Source organism: Schistocerca piceifrons, chromosome 1, assembly GCF_021461385.2.
Source record: "Schistocerca piceifrons isolate TAMUIC-IGC-003096 chromosome 1, iqSchPice1.1, whole genome shotgun sequence".
Classification (NCBI taxonomy): Eukaryota; Metazoa; Arthropoda; class Insecta; order Orthoptera; family Acrididae; genus Schistocerca; species Schistocerca piceifrons.
Genome location: NC_060138.1, coordinates 1,239,385,070 through 1,239,401,690, shown reverse-complemented (window position 1 = coordinate 1,239,401,690; position 16,621 = coordinate 1,239,385,070). Strand labels below are relative to the sequence as shown.

General features: G+C 37.6%; 1 protein-coding gene across 2 annotated transcripts in view; it reads left to right on the top strand.

Moving 5' to 3' along the window:
- The window catches only part of LOC124803121, a 109,448-nt gene that overhangs the window by 16,499 nt on the left and 76,328 nt on the right, over positions 1 to 16,621 (top strand). For both annotated transcript variants that reach the window (XM_047264304.1, XM_047264296.1), the window contains exon 3: positions 14,397 to 14,617. In XM_047264304.1, coding sequence (XP_047120260.1) covers positions 14,403 to 14,617 — 215 coding nt within the window. In that variant the 5' untranslated portion in view covers positions 14,397 to 14,402. The remainder of the gene's footprint in view (positions 1 to 14,396; positions 14,618 to 16,621) is intronic.

The window sequence follows — 16,621 nt, the reverse complement described above, 5'->3', positions numbered from 1 at the left end:
TAGCAGCAGCTCAGCATCTGCACAACAAGAAGTTGATGACACATACTTAAACTTCAAGACTGACGATGAACAAGATATCATGCATTGGCACAAGCAAGTTAGTGGTGAACCAGTTCAAGCACAAGAAGAGATGGAAATTTCTCGAAATGATGTAAATATTGCTAAATTGGAAACTGAAGAACAAACTACCAAAGTGCCGTTGATGCAGCTACAAGATAGTTCTATTATCTGCAAACCAGCAAGATATGAAGCTGATTTTGCTCAGTAGAATAATCCTTACAGCTTCAAAGAAGCAATTTCTGGTCCTGACTCAAAACATTGGAAAAAAGCGATTGAAAAATAACTGGAAGCTCATGAAGAAAACAAAACCTACAAGATAGTTACTAGAACTAATAGCCAGAGAGTTATTGACTCAAAATGGGTATTCAAGGTTTTATTCGACACAGACGGTAAGATTACTCGGTACAAAGCAGAGCTGTGCGCAGGAGGTTTCAAACAGGACTATAGTGTTAACTACAATGAGACTTTTTCACCGGTGACATGATATAATTCACTCAGAGTTTTCTTGGCAATTGCCACATGTAATGATCTAGAGATGGTATAGTTCGACTTTCGCATGGCATTTCTTTATGGAAGCCTTGAAGAAGAAGTTTACTTGGATATACCTAAGGGAGTGGCGGTTAAAACATAGAAACCTGTAGTTTGCAAACTTGAGAAATCACTGTACGGACTTATGCAAGCTCCTCAGTGTTGGAACGAGAAATTTACAGATTTTCCTTCACATTATAGTTTTAAAGCAACTGATGCTGATCCACATTTATTCAGTGGTGATGTTATCTTGCTAGCATTATTTGTAGATGATCGTCATATTGTATCAAAGTCAATGGAAGAAATTCATAAAGTTGTTACACCACTAAAAGAATTCTTTCAAATCACTGTCGGTGAAGGTCGTTGCTTTGTTGGAGTGGAAATTGAGCAAGATCGTGTGGGGAAGAAAATGTTAATATGTCAACACCAGTATATTAGAAGAATAATTGAGAAATTTGGAATGTCTGAAACAAAAGGTTTAAGTGTTCCTGCTGATCCTCATGTGAGTCTGTTACCTAATGATGAAGAGTTCAGTGGTGCAAAAGTACCATATCGTGAAGCGGTTGGATCTCTTATGTTTTTGACAGTTATCTCTCGACCAGATATTTCATTTGCAGTGAACAGTGTGAGCAGATTTTTGAACAGTCATGTTAATGTACATTGGCAAGCAGTGAAAAGAATTTAGAGGTGCTTAAGTGAAACACCGTATTACGGTATATAGTACTCAACCAGTGAGAGCAAAATGCAACTGGTTGGTTTTTTTGATGCTGACTACGCAGGTGATCTTACTTTGCAAAAGTCAACAACAGGCTTTATTTTTCTTTTGGCTGGTGGTCCTGTAACCTGGACTTCTCAGAGGCAAAAGGTTGTTGCTCTAAGTGCAATTGAATCCGAATATGTAGCTGCTGCTACTGCTGCTAAGGACGCAATTTGGCTGAGAAAATTACTAGGTGGTCTGGGAATCAAGTGGAAAGAACCAACTACATTAAAAATCGACAACCAGAGTGCAATCAAGTTCTCAAAAAATCCTGATTATCAAAAATGCACCAAACATGTAGATCTCTGTCAGTCCATTATGGCCAGGGGATATCGGCTGATACGTACTTCTCAATTCAAAATACTTTGGGTTATTTTATTTTATATTGAATGCTACCAATTTCGGCAATTCATTATTGTCATCTTTAGGCCCCATACACTTTTTTCGTATTAACAAGCTTATCGTCACCCTTTCATATGAATCAATTGCATAACGATTCAGCTCCATGGTTCCAGTTTTATGGCACCATACGATAAGCTTGTTAATATGAAAAAAGTGTTTGCGGCCTGAAGATGGCAATAATGAATTGCCGAAACTGTTAGCATTTGATATAAAATAAAATAACCCAAACTATACGGCTGTAGGTAAAGATATTGAATTGAGAAAAACATATAGATGTATGCTATCATTTCTTACTTGAAAAAGTGCAGTGTAAAGAGATAGAAGTAGTGTATGTGTGTATTAAAGAACAACTTGCTGATTTGTTGACCAAAGCATTAACCAAAGAAAAATTTGTATATTTGCACTCAAAGCTCAGTGTTGTTAATTGGTAAATGCAATAACTTACACAGCGGGAGTGTTGGAAAGCTTTCGCATATTTACATTTGTGTGTAATATAGGGAAAGTAATATAGGGAAAGTATTTTCAATTTTCTCTAAGACAACTTCTGCTAAATTGCACAGTACAATGCTCAGGTTGTAATATCACCATATTATGAAAATCATGGATTGATATGCGCTGTGAAGACGACACATTGAGTTGCAGACAGGCAAAATGAAAAGACTGTTACACATTGAGCTTGTTCTTGTTTGTGCTCACATTCTGATCACTAGTGCATAAAGTTTATTTATGCGAGTGCAGCTGTTTATCTTTGTCTTTGCAGTTCTTATTTTTCGCATTATATTTTATGTTTTGGTGGTAGGTACATATGCATACATTACGTGTTCTGTGACTGTTTACACTAACACATTCTTTTGGGCAAAGTTCATAAAACTTCATAAAATCAATTTTATTGGAAAGATATGTCTTTGAAAGCAAAATACACATCTTTCAGATTATATACAGAATGAGTCGTTTTGTCTTATATGCTCTTTTGTCATTTTCTGAGCAGATAAACAGAGAATCTCTTACTAGCAGTTCAAATTTGGCTTCTGTCATAGTCATAGTAATAAGTCTGGACATGCGTTTCCACATCCTTACCTATTTATTCTGTTTCCCACTTTGTAGCTCCCTTTTGACAAAATACCAATTTATTTTAGTAATACCTTTTTGAGTTATTTGCAATGTATTCAGTACTGTTACAAAAATTTGGATTTTTTCTTTATCCTATGAAGCTGGTTATAGGGAAAGTATTTTCAATTTTCTCTAAGACAACTTCTGCTAAATTGCACAGTACAATGCTCAGGTTGTAATATCACCATATTATGAAAATCATGGATTGATATGCGCTGTGAAGACGAAACATTGAGTTGCAGACAGGCAAAATGAAAAGACTGTTACACATTGAGCTTTTGGCCAAAGCCTTCTTTAGAAAAGAAAACACACACATTCACACAAGCAGGCACACCTCATGCACAAATGACCACTAGCTCCAGCCACCAGAATGCAGCTCCTGCATTCATTGAAAGCAGCAATCCGGAGTGAAGTGGGGAATGAGGAGGAATTGTGGAGCAGAGGTGGAGGGAGAAAACAGTGCTGTCTGGTGGGGTGTGCAAGAACTAGAGGACAGCAGACAAGGCTGCCAGATGCAGCATCAGGAGGCTGTGTGGTGGAGGGACGGGGCAGACTACGCGGAGGAGAGGAGAACACAATGAGGTTGTGAGGATGTGAATCGAGAGGAGGTGATGAGACAGATGAAGTGGAAAGTTTTGGGTGGAGGGCGTGGGGACAGTAGGTTACTTTACATCAAGGTTGCAGCTGAATGTAACATGCTTGATTTCAGTGGCTGCCTCACAACCCGGGCCATCTGGATTCCCCCCACCTCCACCAGCAACTACTCTTAACTGCACAACTGGGAGTCATACTTACAACACATTCTCCACCACCCAAAACTATCATAGCCTGTTGCAAGTTCACAGCAGTCACATTCTGTTACTGACTAAAACTCTTACAATATTTTTCAAATAACCTACCATAAAGAAGAGGAGCCATACCTTGAGAAATCAACACACTTTAAATAAAAATTTTACCTCACCATTTCAGATTTTAAAATTTTTTGCAACATTTTTCTTAGAAAACAGCTATCTAATAATATTATAATGTATTTAGTAAACACAGTCATGGTCACATTCAAGTTGTTAATTTTTATTTTTAAATGGCCGACAGTGGGAATTGTTGGCATGGAGCAGGTCTGTTCGTGCCGGGGTGGAGAACACAGCTCCAACACGGACAGACCTACAGTTATGAAGGAATGTAGGGCTGATGATGATCTCTTTAGAAGATTGAAACCAGTCATCTAAGTATAACAACAAACAACTTGAATGCGACTGCAACTGTGTTTACTAAGCAAGTTATATTTTAGATTTTGCTAAAATTTGGCCTACTCATAGACTGAGACTAAGAAAATTACCAAATTTCAGTTTTTTATCTCAAACCGTTTCTGAAACATGACTATGTAAAACTTGCATAAACTGACCAAAAAAACATGAACAGACTTTTTAAAAATCACACTAGGAGCTGTCCTAATTGATCTATAGAGCTGGAAAACATGTATTTTGGAGCATTTTTTATGCTCTTTCCAGTGATGTACAACACAAGATAGATTCTATTTAAGAATTTTTTTCAAAATGTGAACTGAAATTCTGATTTAATTTTATTCTAAAAATTATGTAATTTAAAATTTTCACAGTATTTCCATAAATACTTAGTACTGTTGTAAATCACATGGCAAAATATAAACATGGGATTATTATGGGTTCATTGTTAAAAAAAAAGAAAGGTAACTAAAAATATCAGAAATTTCAAAATATCATCATCTTAAAACAAAACCAATTAGCATATGCTATAATTATAGTAAGTTGATTGCTTACTTGCTATAATTATAGTAAGTTGATTGCTTACTTTCATTTTATAGATTTAAACTAATAGCCCATTCTTTAACTGGTAAAAGAAAAACATTGAACATGGGACCTATAACTGCAAATTTAAATACGGTATGAAAAAGGTGAGAGTATTAATGTAATAGTACTGGTCCAAACAGACTAATCATAATGTACACTAAATTTCCACAGACTTTAACCCCTGTACATAGGCTGAGCAAGTTGGTTCCTGCCCATGCATGCAGGCTGTGAACAAGTTGAAAAAGCACAGTCTGCCTCCAGCCATACGCTTGCTGTCTGTACAATCTTTCAGTGACTAGAGCCTTTGCTGAGTGGATGTGTTCTGTATTGTTTCTTTCTAAGGTGGACAATTAAACTTTTTATGTATTAGTGTTCCTAAGCCATTAAAGCACAATGTGGTATAGTGTAAAGCTGTTATTGCCCCTAAATTGATCAATTATTTATCTAATATATTTTAGTGGAACTTGGTATTTTTTAATAGTCAAATTAGAAGCAAAACTATAAACAGTGGCATAAGAGTGCAGTGTTGTAACCCATTGAAGAAATCAAATCATTTAACTAGACAGAAAATAACTTAAAAATGTCATAGTGTGGATGCCAGAGTTCTTTTCACAAATACCAAATGGCTCCATGACTTGTGATAAATGTAGGAAAGATGTAACCAGGTTGAAAAATACAGAGCGAATCAGTGATAAAAAGGAAGAAGATGAACATTCTTCTGGCCCAGAGGTAATCATCCGATTCTTCTGGATCAGATGTAATCATCCCAGACAAAGACCCAGACTTCACTACAACTTCAGTGGTTGTTCAAATGCTTAACACTTCAGGAATTATGAGAGTCTCCAAAATCTCAAAACTAACTTTTTAAATTCTACAAGTAGAGTAAAGAAACCAATGATTCTTGGAAGTTTACCTGAAAAGTGGAGTATCATGAAGATAATGAGCAAATTTAGTGCTCCTAATTACATTGTTCGTCAGTTAAGGAAAAAAATAAAAAAGGAAAAGGAAAGAAAGAAAGAAAAGGGTTTATGGAAGGTACAAACCCAAAACCAGAGAAATTTAATCATTAGAAACTGTACATTCATTTTAAGAAAACTATGAAGTTAGCCGGGTATTAAAGATTGCATGATGGTTACGGAACCATATGGAAGTAAAACAAAAATATCAGAAAGGCTTACTTTGTGTAGCTGAAAGAAGCTTACAAACATTTTTAAATAGGTTTCCTAACATAAAAATATTTTCTCTAAATTTGCTGAGTTGAGACCTAAACATTGTGTATTAGGTGGACAGAGTGGCACACACTCCATTTGTGTGCAGGACTCACAAATTAATGACAGAAAATGCCTAACTAAATATAGTTACAAGTGACTACTTAATCAATTACAAGCAACCCATCATTATTTGATTGCAACATGGGAAACTGCGAATATCACCCAGGAGAAACTGTAATATGTAAACTTTTACAGCACTCTCTTGATGAAAATGTAATTTATGAGGTTCAGTTCCACAAGTGGGTGCAGCCAACCACTGTAATCTGGAAATTGTACAAATAACTTCCGAAGAATTTATAGATTCATTCTGTTGTAAGATGTCCTATTCAGTTCAGCATGACTTCATTGCCAAGCAACAAACAGCATTCCTTAACTCCACAAAAGAAAGTATTAATCAATCAGAATTTGTTCTTACATATGGTTTTTCACAAACTTAATAGTATAGTACTACAGGATGGGGCTCAGAGTTACCATTTGACAGCACATTACTGTATATCATTATTATTTATTATTCATTTTATTTACACATCTAGTTCCATTGGACCAAAATCAGAAGCAAATCTCCAAGGTCATGGAACGTGTCAGTACATGAAATTACAACATAAAAGTATTAACAGATCAAATAAAATGTTTATGAATCCAAAAAAAGTCAAGCGATAAATTTAAGTAAATGTAATCAACAATATAACATAAGAATCAGCTTTATTTTTCAAGGAACTCCTCAACAGAACAGGAAGAGTGACCCATGAGGAAACTCTTCAGTTTAGATTTAAAAGTGCATGGATTACGGCTAAGATTGTTGGATTCTTGTGGTAGCTTATTGAAAATGGATGCAGCAGTGTACTGCACACCTTTCTTCACAAGAGTTAAGGAAATGCAATCCAAATGCATACTGGATTTCTGCCTAGTATTAGTGGAGTGAAAGCTGCTAAATCTTGAGAATAAGCTGATATCGTTAACAAGAAATGATGGTAAAGAATATATATTGAGAGGCCAATGTCAAAATACCCAGACAATGAAACTGTTCGACAAGAGGGTCACGAACCTACACCACTTACTGCCTGAACTGCCCGTTTCTGAGCCAAAAATATCCTTTTAGAAGGGGAAGAGTTACCCCAAAATATAATACCATACGACATAAGTGAATGAAAATAAGCTAAGTACACTAATTTTACATCTACATCCATACTCCGCAAGCCACCTGACGGTGTGTGGCGGAGGGTACCCTGAGTACCTCCCTTCTATTCCAGTCTCGTATTGTTCGTGGAAAGAAGGATTGTCGGTATGCTTCTGTGTGGGCTCTGATCTCTCTGATTTTATCCTCATGGTCTCTTCGCGAGATATATGTAGGAGGGAGCTTGACTCTTCGGTGAAGGTATGTTCTCGAAACTGTAACAAAAGCCCGTACAGAGCTACTGAGCGTCTCTCCTGCAGAGTCTTCCAATGTAGTTTATCCATCATCTCTGTAACGCTTTTGCGATTACTAAATGATCCTGTAACGAAGCGCGCTGCTCTCCGTTGGATCTTCTCTATCTCTTCTATCAACCCTATCTAGTACGGATCCCACACTGCTGAGCAGTATTCAAGCAGTGGGCGAACAACAACTTCTATGCACACCACTGTATTCTGTTTGTTTTGGGTACTTCTAACTATGTGTTGTGGTTTGTGTTTTGTAGTACTGCCAACATAACCTTCTCACTACTTTGTCTTTGACCTACAACTTTTTTTTAAAATTTTTTTATTAGATTATTGTGTGTGTCTAATTCTATTTAATTATACAGAGGGGTCCAAAAAAATGTATCCACTGGTTAAAAGTCAATAACTGGTAAACTAATTGACGGAGTTGTCTCATCTTTGGTAGTGTAATAGTTTGTAGTTCCGGCAATCGCCACATAAATGTTGTATTGCGTTGTTTTGTTTTGTCAGATGGCAGTCGTCAGATAGTCAGTGTTTTCTTCTTAGCTGCACCTGGTTTCTCGAGTAAACATGGCTGGCGCAAGGCTTACATTCGATGAAAGGAAGTCAGTTTTGAAGTGGTATTTTAAGTACAAAAAGATTAATGAGGTTCAACGGCAATGGCGAAATGAGTATCGAACAGAGCCACCGACACGTTTAACGATTCGTCGCATTCAAGACAAATTTGAAGCCGAAGGCTGTGTTAAAGATGTACACAAACAACGATCTGGACGACCTGTAACAGTCACAAGTCCAGCTAACTCCTGTTGTGTGTTACAACAATTCACTTGCTCACCACAGAAGTCTGTGAGACAGTGTGCCCGTGAAACTGGAGTGAGTCGCTCAAGTGTTCGGCGAATTTTGAAGACAGCAAAGTGGAAGTGCTACATCCCACGATTGCTTCACATAATGGACGAGGACGACCCAGATCGTAGAACTGAGTACTGCGAGTGGTTTACTAACATGGTGCGCAATGATGAAGAGTTTGCAGAGATGATTGTGTGGTCTGATGAGGTACAGTTCAAACTCAATGGCACAGTAATTCGCCTCAACTGCATCTACTGTGCCGCCGGAAATCCGAACATCCGTGTAGACAAAGCCGTGAATTTGCCAGGGGTAAATGTGTAGTATGGGTTGTCTTACCGGGTCTTGATTGGGCCATTCGTCTTTGACGGCACAGTTACCAGTGAGGTGTACCTTCAGGAGCTTCAGACATCCATTTTACCTGCCTTCCGAGACTTGTATGGAGATGGAAAAGTTTACTTTCAACAAGATGGTGCCCCAGCCCACTACCAAACTCGTGTTAGGGCGTATCTCGACAAAAATCTACCAGGAAGATGGACAGGCCGTAGAGGTGCTGTGGAGTATCCACCACGTTCCCCAGACCTAACTCCTCTGGAATTTGGCCTGTGGGGAACACTCAAGGATGTCATTTATCGACAAAGGCCACACACATTGGATGAACTTCGAGAATCTATCGTACATTCTTGTGCAAATATCTAACTGAACACGTTGTACTCAGTAATTCGGCAGCACTGTTTGTGTGTGGATGTTGATGGTGACCATTTCAAACACCTACAGTGATATCCTTAAGTTGGACTTTAAGCTACACTCTCACCAAATATGAGAATACTCCTTCAATTAGTTTGCAAGCTATGGACTTTTAAACAGTGGATACATTTTTTTGGACCCCTCTGTATTTCTGTGTGTTTATGTACCCTTCACCCCCTCCCACTCACGATTCTATTACACTTCTCACTCTGCACCTTCTCTAACTCACACTCCATCACACTACTATACACTTATGTCCACTCAGTACGGTTTCTACATCTACATCTACATCTACATTGATACTCCGCAAGCCACCCAACGGTGTGTGGCGGAGGGCACTTTACGTGCCACTGTCATTACCTCCCTTTCCTGTTCCAGTCGCGTATGGTTCGCGGGAAGAACGACTGTCTGAAAGCCTCCCTTAAAAAAAATTCGCTCTATCAGTACTCATTTCCTACTCTTACACAGTACATAAATATTGCTGCGCGGTGTGGGATCCTTATCAGGCAGGATTGATGGAGGACATTGAAAAAGTGCAAAGAAGGGCAGCTCGTTTCATGTTATTGCGCAATAGAGGTGAGAGTGTCACTGATATGATACGCGAGTTGGGGTGGCAGTCACTGAAACAAAGGCGGTTTTCTTTGTGGCGAGATCTATTTACGAAATTTAAATCACCAACTTTCTCTTACAAACGCGAAAATATTCCCACCTACGTAGGGAAATGATCATCATAATAAAATAAGAGAAATTGATGGTCGAACGGAAAGATTTAGGTGTTCCTTTTTCCGCGCCATTCAAGAGTGGAATGGTAGAGATGTATGAAAATGGTTCAATGCACCCTCCGCCAGACACTCAAGTGTGAATTGTAGAGTAACCATGTAGATGTAGATAGATGTAGAATACACAGAAACATAATTAAACAGAATTACACGCATACAATAATTTAGTAAAAAATAAAAAAAAAATTGTTGGTCAAAGCAAAGTTGCGGAAAGGTTGTGTTGGCAACACTACAAAACACAAATCACCACACATACTTGTTGTTGTTGTTGTGGTCTTCAGCCAACAGACTGGTTTGATACAGCTCCCTGTGCTACTCTATCCTGTGTGAGTTCTTTATCTCCAAGTAACTACTGCAACCTACAGCCTTCTGAATCTGCTTCATGTATTCGTTGCTTGGTCTCCCTCAGAACATGTCCTACCAACTGATGCCCTTTTCTACTCAAGTTGTGCCACAAATTTCTCGTCTCCCCAATTCTATTAAATACCTCCTCATTTGTTATGTGATCTACCCATCCAATCTTCAACATTCTTCTGTAGCATCACATTTTGAAAGCTTCTATTCTCTTTTTGTCAAAACTATTTATCATCCATGTTTCACTTCCATACAGGGCTACACTCCATACAAATACTTTCAGAAATGACTTCCTGATACTCAGATCTATACCCGATGTTAACAAATTTCTCTTCTTCAGAAATGCTTTCCTTGCCATAGCCAGTCTACATTTTATATCCTCTTTACTTCGACCATCATCAGTTATTTTGCTCCCCAAATAGCAAAAATCATTTACTACTTTAACTGTCTCATTATCTAATCGAATTCCCTCAGCATCATCTGATTTAATTCTACTACATTCCGTTACCCTCGTTTTGCTTTTGTTGTTGTTCATCTTATATCCTCGTTTCAAGACTCTGCCCATTCCATTCAATTGCTCTTCCAGGTCCTTTGCTGTCTCCTTTGTAAAATTACTACATAACGCCCCTATGTTGTCAGTCATCTGAGCCAACCCTGCAGTAGGCTTCACAATGCTGGTGATGTGGTACTCATCCCCCAACACTTCCTGCAACTGTAGGCCCACATCTCTACTGTGCAAACTACCTAGCAGCAGAACCTTCTTCTTTCTGTTAGACTTTGCAACTGACTTAGGCTCCCTACCTGCTGAGGACTGCTGCATGTTTCCTACAGCTAAAAGATGCTCCTCTCCACTCAACTCTGACAGTTGGTCAAATCTATTGCATATACGCACAGTACAACTGTCTGAATACCTCCTCCTCCTAGCTCCTTCTTGCCAACTGCCAGGTCCCATTCCCAGCAGCCTTAACCCTCCTCAACCTATCTACTTCCTCTTTTGCATGTTGTAACTGCACCTGAAGGCCACAGATGTGCTTCTGCTCCTCTATCAACTTATTTCTGCTACAGATTCTGCATTCCCAGGAGAGGATCTCGCTAGAGTGCCCACTGGCTTCCCCCAAATGAAAATACTTTGAACAAATCCCATGCCATAACCCAGTACTCGCAAACCTATGACAAAGCCCACACTTTTCACTTGTGGTAAAATTTTACAGTTACTGAAAAAACTAAATGTCTGTTACCTAAGTTCAATTACACCAGTAGAACTATTTACAGTACTAACAGTAGGGATCTTGAAATTCTCTCTCTACTAAGAAAGCAACAACTTTTATTAATACTACTAAACCACAGCTAATACCAATACCATCAAAACTTCACACAATTTCTTAGCTAAAACCAAAAATTCAAAGTGACCACTGGAACACTCAACGAAGTTAGAACAGTAAATGAAAATTTTTCTGAAATATTTCAGTAGAAGCTGAAAAGTACCACACAAAATTTACTAAACCACTTCAATACACAGGCAACTCTAAAAAACACAGTGAGTGAATGTTTCCAAAAGTTTATTAAACCATTGTTTCGGGACAAACAGTACAAGCCATCATTGAAAACTATTAAATTTAATAACTGTATAACAGTGCACAAACAACAAGGATGAACGATTGAAAACTACTAAATTTAATATTCAGATACAGTGCACAAACATCTTTGGCAGTACTTAGCTTTATAAACCGCTGCAGCTGCAACTGCATGCTACGAAATGTAAACACACTGGTGAGACATGAGACTTGGATAAACGACGCAAGCACACTCACGAATAACAGACTACTCAAGTCAATAAAGAAAGAAAGAAAGACTGAGGTGAATGAAAATCCACTAATAAGTTACATTTACAGCAAATATTAACTCAAATAACCTTTTGTTGTATATCACAAATAGGAAGACGAAATTGAGCATGTATGCTTCGCCATTGTTTCTTTTTGCCTAGAGCACAATGCAGTCGCTGTTTACTCCTTCCAAAAGAGGCTAATTTCATATCTAACAAATAAATTTCAAAAGCTTCCAAAAAAGATTTATTATTTTTCAGGCGGTTCTGCCACTTAATACAAAAATAAGAAAAACTTTGTCTTCATGAGGAAGACTTAAACATGAAAGACAAATGGCACTTTTCAGCCACAGCACATGGCGCCTTGCCGTGGAGTAGGGGTTCTGTAAAGGACTGGCAGCTCGAGCAAGTTTGCAAAGGCAGTACCACAACCAGACTTGAACCCCACAAGATCTATTTGAATGGTCAGTAGATAACATAACAAAAATAGAGTTTGCCTGTTCCACTCAAGAAGATTACTCTGCTTCGGAAATGTTCTTAAGAAGCTGACTGGAAGAAGTATTGACAATCATAGCAATTTTCTGCAGTCACTCCCAACACTACATCAAAATTATTAGTGAAACACTTTTCAGATGATGTGCAGGTTAGCTGAGGAGGGTAAATACATCATTGGTCAAACTGAAGGCTATGTCACCACTTTGTTGAGAAAAACTGGTGGCTTGGATACATTTTAGAAAAAAAAAAGAAAAATGAAGAAATTGGTGAAGTGAGAATAACTTTTCTTCATCCATGTGAACCAGCTACATCATTCTCGTATCCTATACGTTTGGATGTCCTGTGGGTGTCAGTTGAGGGCTGTTTTCACAAAAGTAAATCCATTTGCTCCAAATTGGATAACATAAGCTCTTCTTGAAAGTGATGTAAGCCACCTTGTCTATCAATGTCACATTTCAAAAAGATCTTTATCTTGTCATCTTGATCAAAAATTCTGGAAATTCATGCAGTATTTGCTTTCTTACACCAAACTTTCACAAATGTCTTTGGTATGAGGGCAACAGTTACTGGGTGCACTTCATGTGAAATAGGCCAGCATATCAACTTGAATGGAGAGTAATTGGCAGATGTAAAAGCAACTTTAGATGAACTTCAGGAAAATGTCTGTTGACTCTTGCTGTTCATGTTGTTGTTAATGACGTGGAACACGGTACTGCTGATTGAAACCTCAGATGATGCAGGCTTCAAAACAAAGTGTTATGTGAAAAAAATGCTGCACAAATATCTAGTCTATGATGTCCAGATTAAACTAATGAGTGTGCACATAAAGCCTTTAAAACAGTGGGAAGTACCTCTTTTTAATATACTTCACAGTGGTTTGTGAAATATGGAGTAGATTGTCTGAGATTCCTTTAGGAACCTCAACAAAGCCCCCAGGCCGACTGCATGTTGTTAATCTTGAAAAGTGACTGTTAACTTCCGAACTATATGTGCTAATGGGGCAGAAAAGATAGGTTCAATAGAGTAGAGGTGACACGCGCGTGCGCACGCATGCACGCACGCACGCACACACACACACACACACACACACACACACACACAAAGATTGTGTGTCATCAAATGTGGCAAGAAAAATCCTTGCAAACTTAGTTGGATAAATGCTGTAACAATAATTTGAGATGCGGGCAGAAAGGATAGGTCAGTAGAGGTGACACACACAAAGGTTATGTGTCATCAAATGTGGTAAGAAAAATCTTGCAAACCTAGCTGGATAAATGCTGTTGCAGTAGTTTGAGATGCCAGCATTTGCTAGTCTCAGAGGTCCCGTTGTGTAGAAACACTACCCAGTTCTAATTATATAAGTGACATACATACACAAGCAGAACAAATGATTAGTGGAGGTAACTATTGTCTTCAGTCAGTCACCTAGAAGCAAGGCGAGAAGTGTGGCAATAGTAGTACTCTAGTATGAACTGCATCATCTCCGCAAGATTACCTATGATTATTGGTTAATGGTTTTATTACTTGTGGTCTTCTTTGAGGACAATGCTCCTACTGACTGAGTTCCCCATATGTGACTCATGACTCATTCTTGTGACTTCAGTTTCAGTTTGTTAATTCCTTCCATATCTGTATTGAATTTCATTGGAAATCTTCTGCCCCCACTCCCTACCCGCAAGTCCAGTGCTACCGTCGTAAGACACTGGACCCATATTTAGGTAGACAGTGATTGAAATCTCTGTCCAAATCTAGGTTTTTTGTGGTTTCCCTAAATCATTTAAGGCAGATATCAGATGACCCTTCAAAAGGACATGATCAGTTCCTTGCTTATCCTTCCTCAGTTCGACCTTGGCCTTATCACTAATGTCCTCATTATAGAATGGATACAAAACCCTGATCATGCTCTATTGTATTTAGTTTACTTCTTTTTCATTTTAGCTTTATAAATGATTTCTTCTGAGTTTTTTGCCTATTTATTTTTTCCAGAATTACATGCAAAATTTCCTGAAAGAAGAAGAAGAACTGTTAACAGAGCATCAGATAAAAGTTTTACGAGAAGATGTAGAGAAAATGTGGGCTCTGTGTTGTTATACAGATACACAGAAAGAAGAGTTCCCAGAGTATAATGTACCTGTTGTGTCTGAAACAATCCTGGACAAACATAGAAAGTATCTTGCTACATTGGAAGTATTGTATAAAAACAATGAGTATGTTTACGTTTTTTTGCACTTTTTCCTATACTGATCAATTAGGTTCATATTCCAATTACAATTTCTCTTTTTTTCTTTTCCAGTGCTAATATCATTTTCCTTCTTCTGTCAGTACTTCGCCCAACTGCTTAATTTTGTTCTGTAATGTGCACTTTTATGTAGCATTTTATTATTTAAAACATTTCTTATTTCTGATCTGTGAATAATGAACTTAGCAAATCTTGTTTGATTTCTCTGACAAAAGCACTGCAGACTTTCTTTCCTTGAACTGTGGGTCTTTTATCTGTAATATTTGCTGTATATCTTATTACAGTCTTTTTCACCACACCCCATTTTACAAACCTCTTCTGTGCATATTGAATTCATTCTTCCTTCTGTTCATCCTTTTTCCCCTAAGTACATCTTCTCTATCCAGTTTGGAAGTCATTATTAACCATTCAGAGGCTCTAAAATATGTATTTGGGTATCACTACTCTTAGACTTTCCTAGAATATCAAAAAATGGTCACTGAACTCTAAATCTACGTAAAATTTACATCTACTTTTCTTATAGAGTAATTGGTTTACTTCTGATATATTATAAAGCCCAAATTACCAAATTTTTTTATGAAGTGAAATTAGTAATGGCAGTTACCTTCTTTTGCACCAGTTATTTTTATGTCAGTGGTCACCTTACCATCAAACACTTAATTTCAAAAATTTATACCCAATTAAAAATATAATCTGTTCAGACCAGGTGGTTGTTGGAATGGAGGATACATTAGAAGAATTCTCCCAATCTGCTCAGTCTGGAGGCAAGATATAAACGGCACAGGTATTGAAGTAGTTGTTGACATCCCTAGTGCTATAGTCAGTGGCATGTTCAGCAATTGGGTAGGTAAATTTGCAGTTTGTGCAATGCAGGCAGACAATTGGTCTGTTGTCATGCCCACACATAATGCTGCACAATAATTTCAGTACAGCTGGTATATAATATTGATGGTTTCAACTGTAGCCTTACAGCTGATCAGATAGGAAGCACCTTTGATTGGAACACAATAGGAGATGATTGGGGAGGGAGAGCGGTGTGGAACAGGTCTTCCATTCAGGTCATTTGAATGGTTACTGATAATATTGTGTTATGAATTTTAAGTACAAATAGAATCACGGAATGTAAATGTGGCTGCCAGAGATAGCTATTTTTATTGTAAATGCTTTGGAAGAGATTCTGACTTAATGCAGATGTAATTAATAGTAGTTCATATTAGTCTGCTCAGAGATAAAGTGTAATAAGAGACATATTGACTGTAAAAAAAGTAATCATTATTTTTCAAAATAAGTGGTTTTTATGATGGGCCAGATTGTCATTGAAGTGGAGTGTGCAGTGTGGAAGTTGCAGAAAGAAAGGCAGTGGAGTGTTTTTAAAGATGTACAAACTGTATGTTGGATACTCAGTCATGATTAAACATGACCAAACATGCAATTAATTGCTAGGCTGCAAGCTTTTCACTCTCTTTGCCACAACACTTATTTCAATAGTGTTTTTTTTCTGTATGTTACCCTAACTATTTTTTTAATCTTTGATGTATTTACTTTCTCCTGTTGATAGGACCATAACAACATACTTGTATATTACGTTGCCAATTTTAGCTTTACAATAATGCATTATTCAGTACAATCGCACATGAAATTTCTCAAATGAACATCTTCAAATTTAGTGTCTCACCAACCTTTTTAGATTGTATGTCTTCTACTTTGCTGTCTCTGCTTTATAATAAATCTGAATCCAGTCACTTATTTCTAAAATTATGTTATTACTTTGTTTCATTTTTGGTCCCTTTTTACTTTGTTTCATTTTTGGTCCCTTTTTTACTAATTTTCTTCTTTGATAAGCTCCACAATGAACCCTCGTGCATTCTACTTGTGCCATTACAGCAAATTCTCTTCACACTGTCCAAAGTACAGTCTGATGTATTTTCCCTAAAATTCTGTGTGTCCTTTGGTGCCCCTTGCAATGGACTTA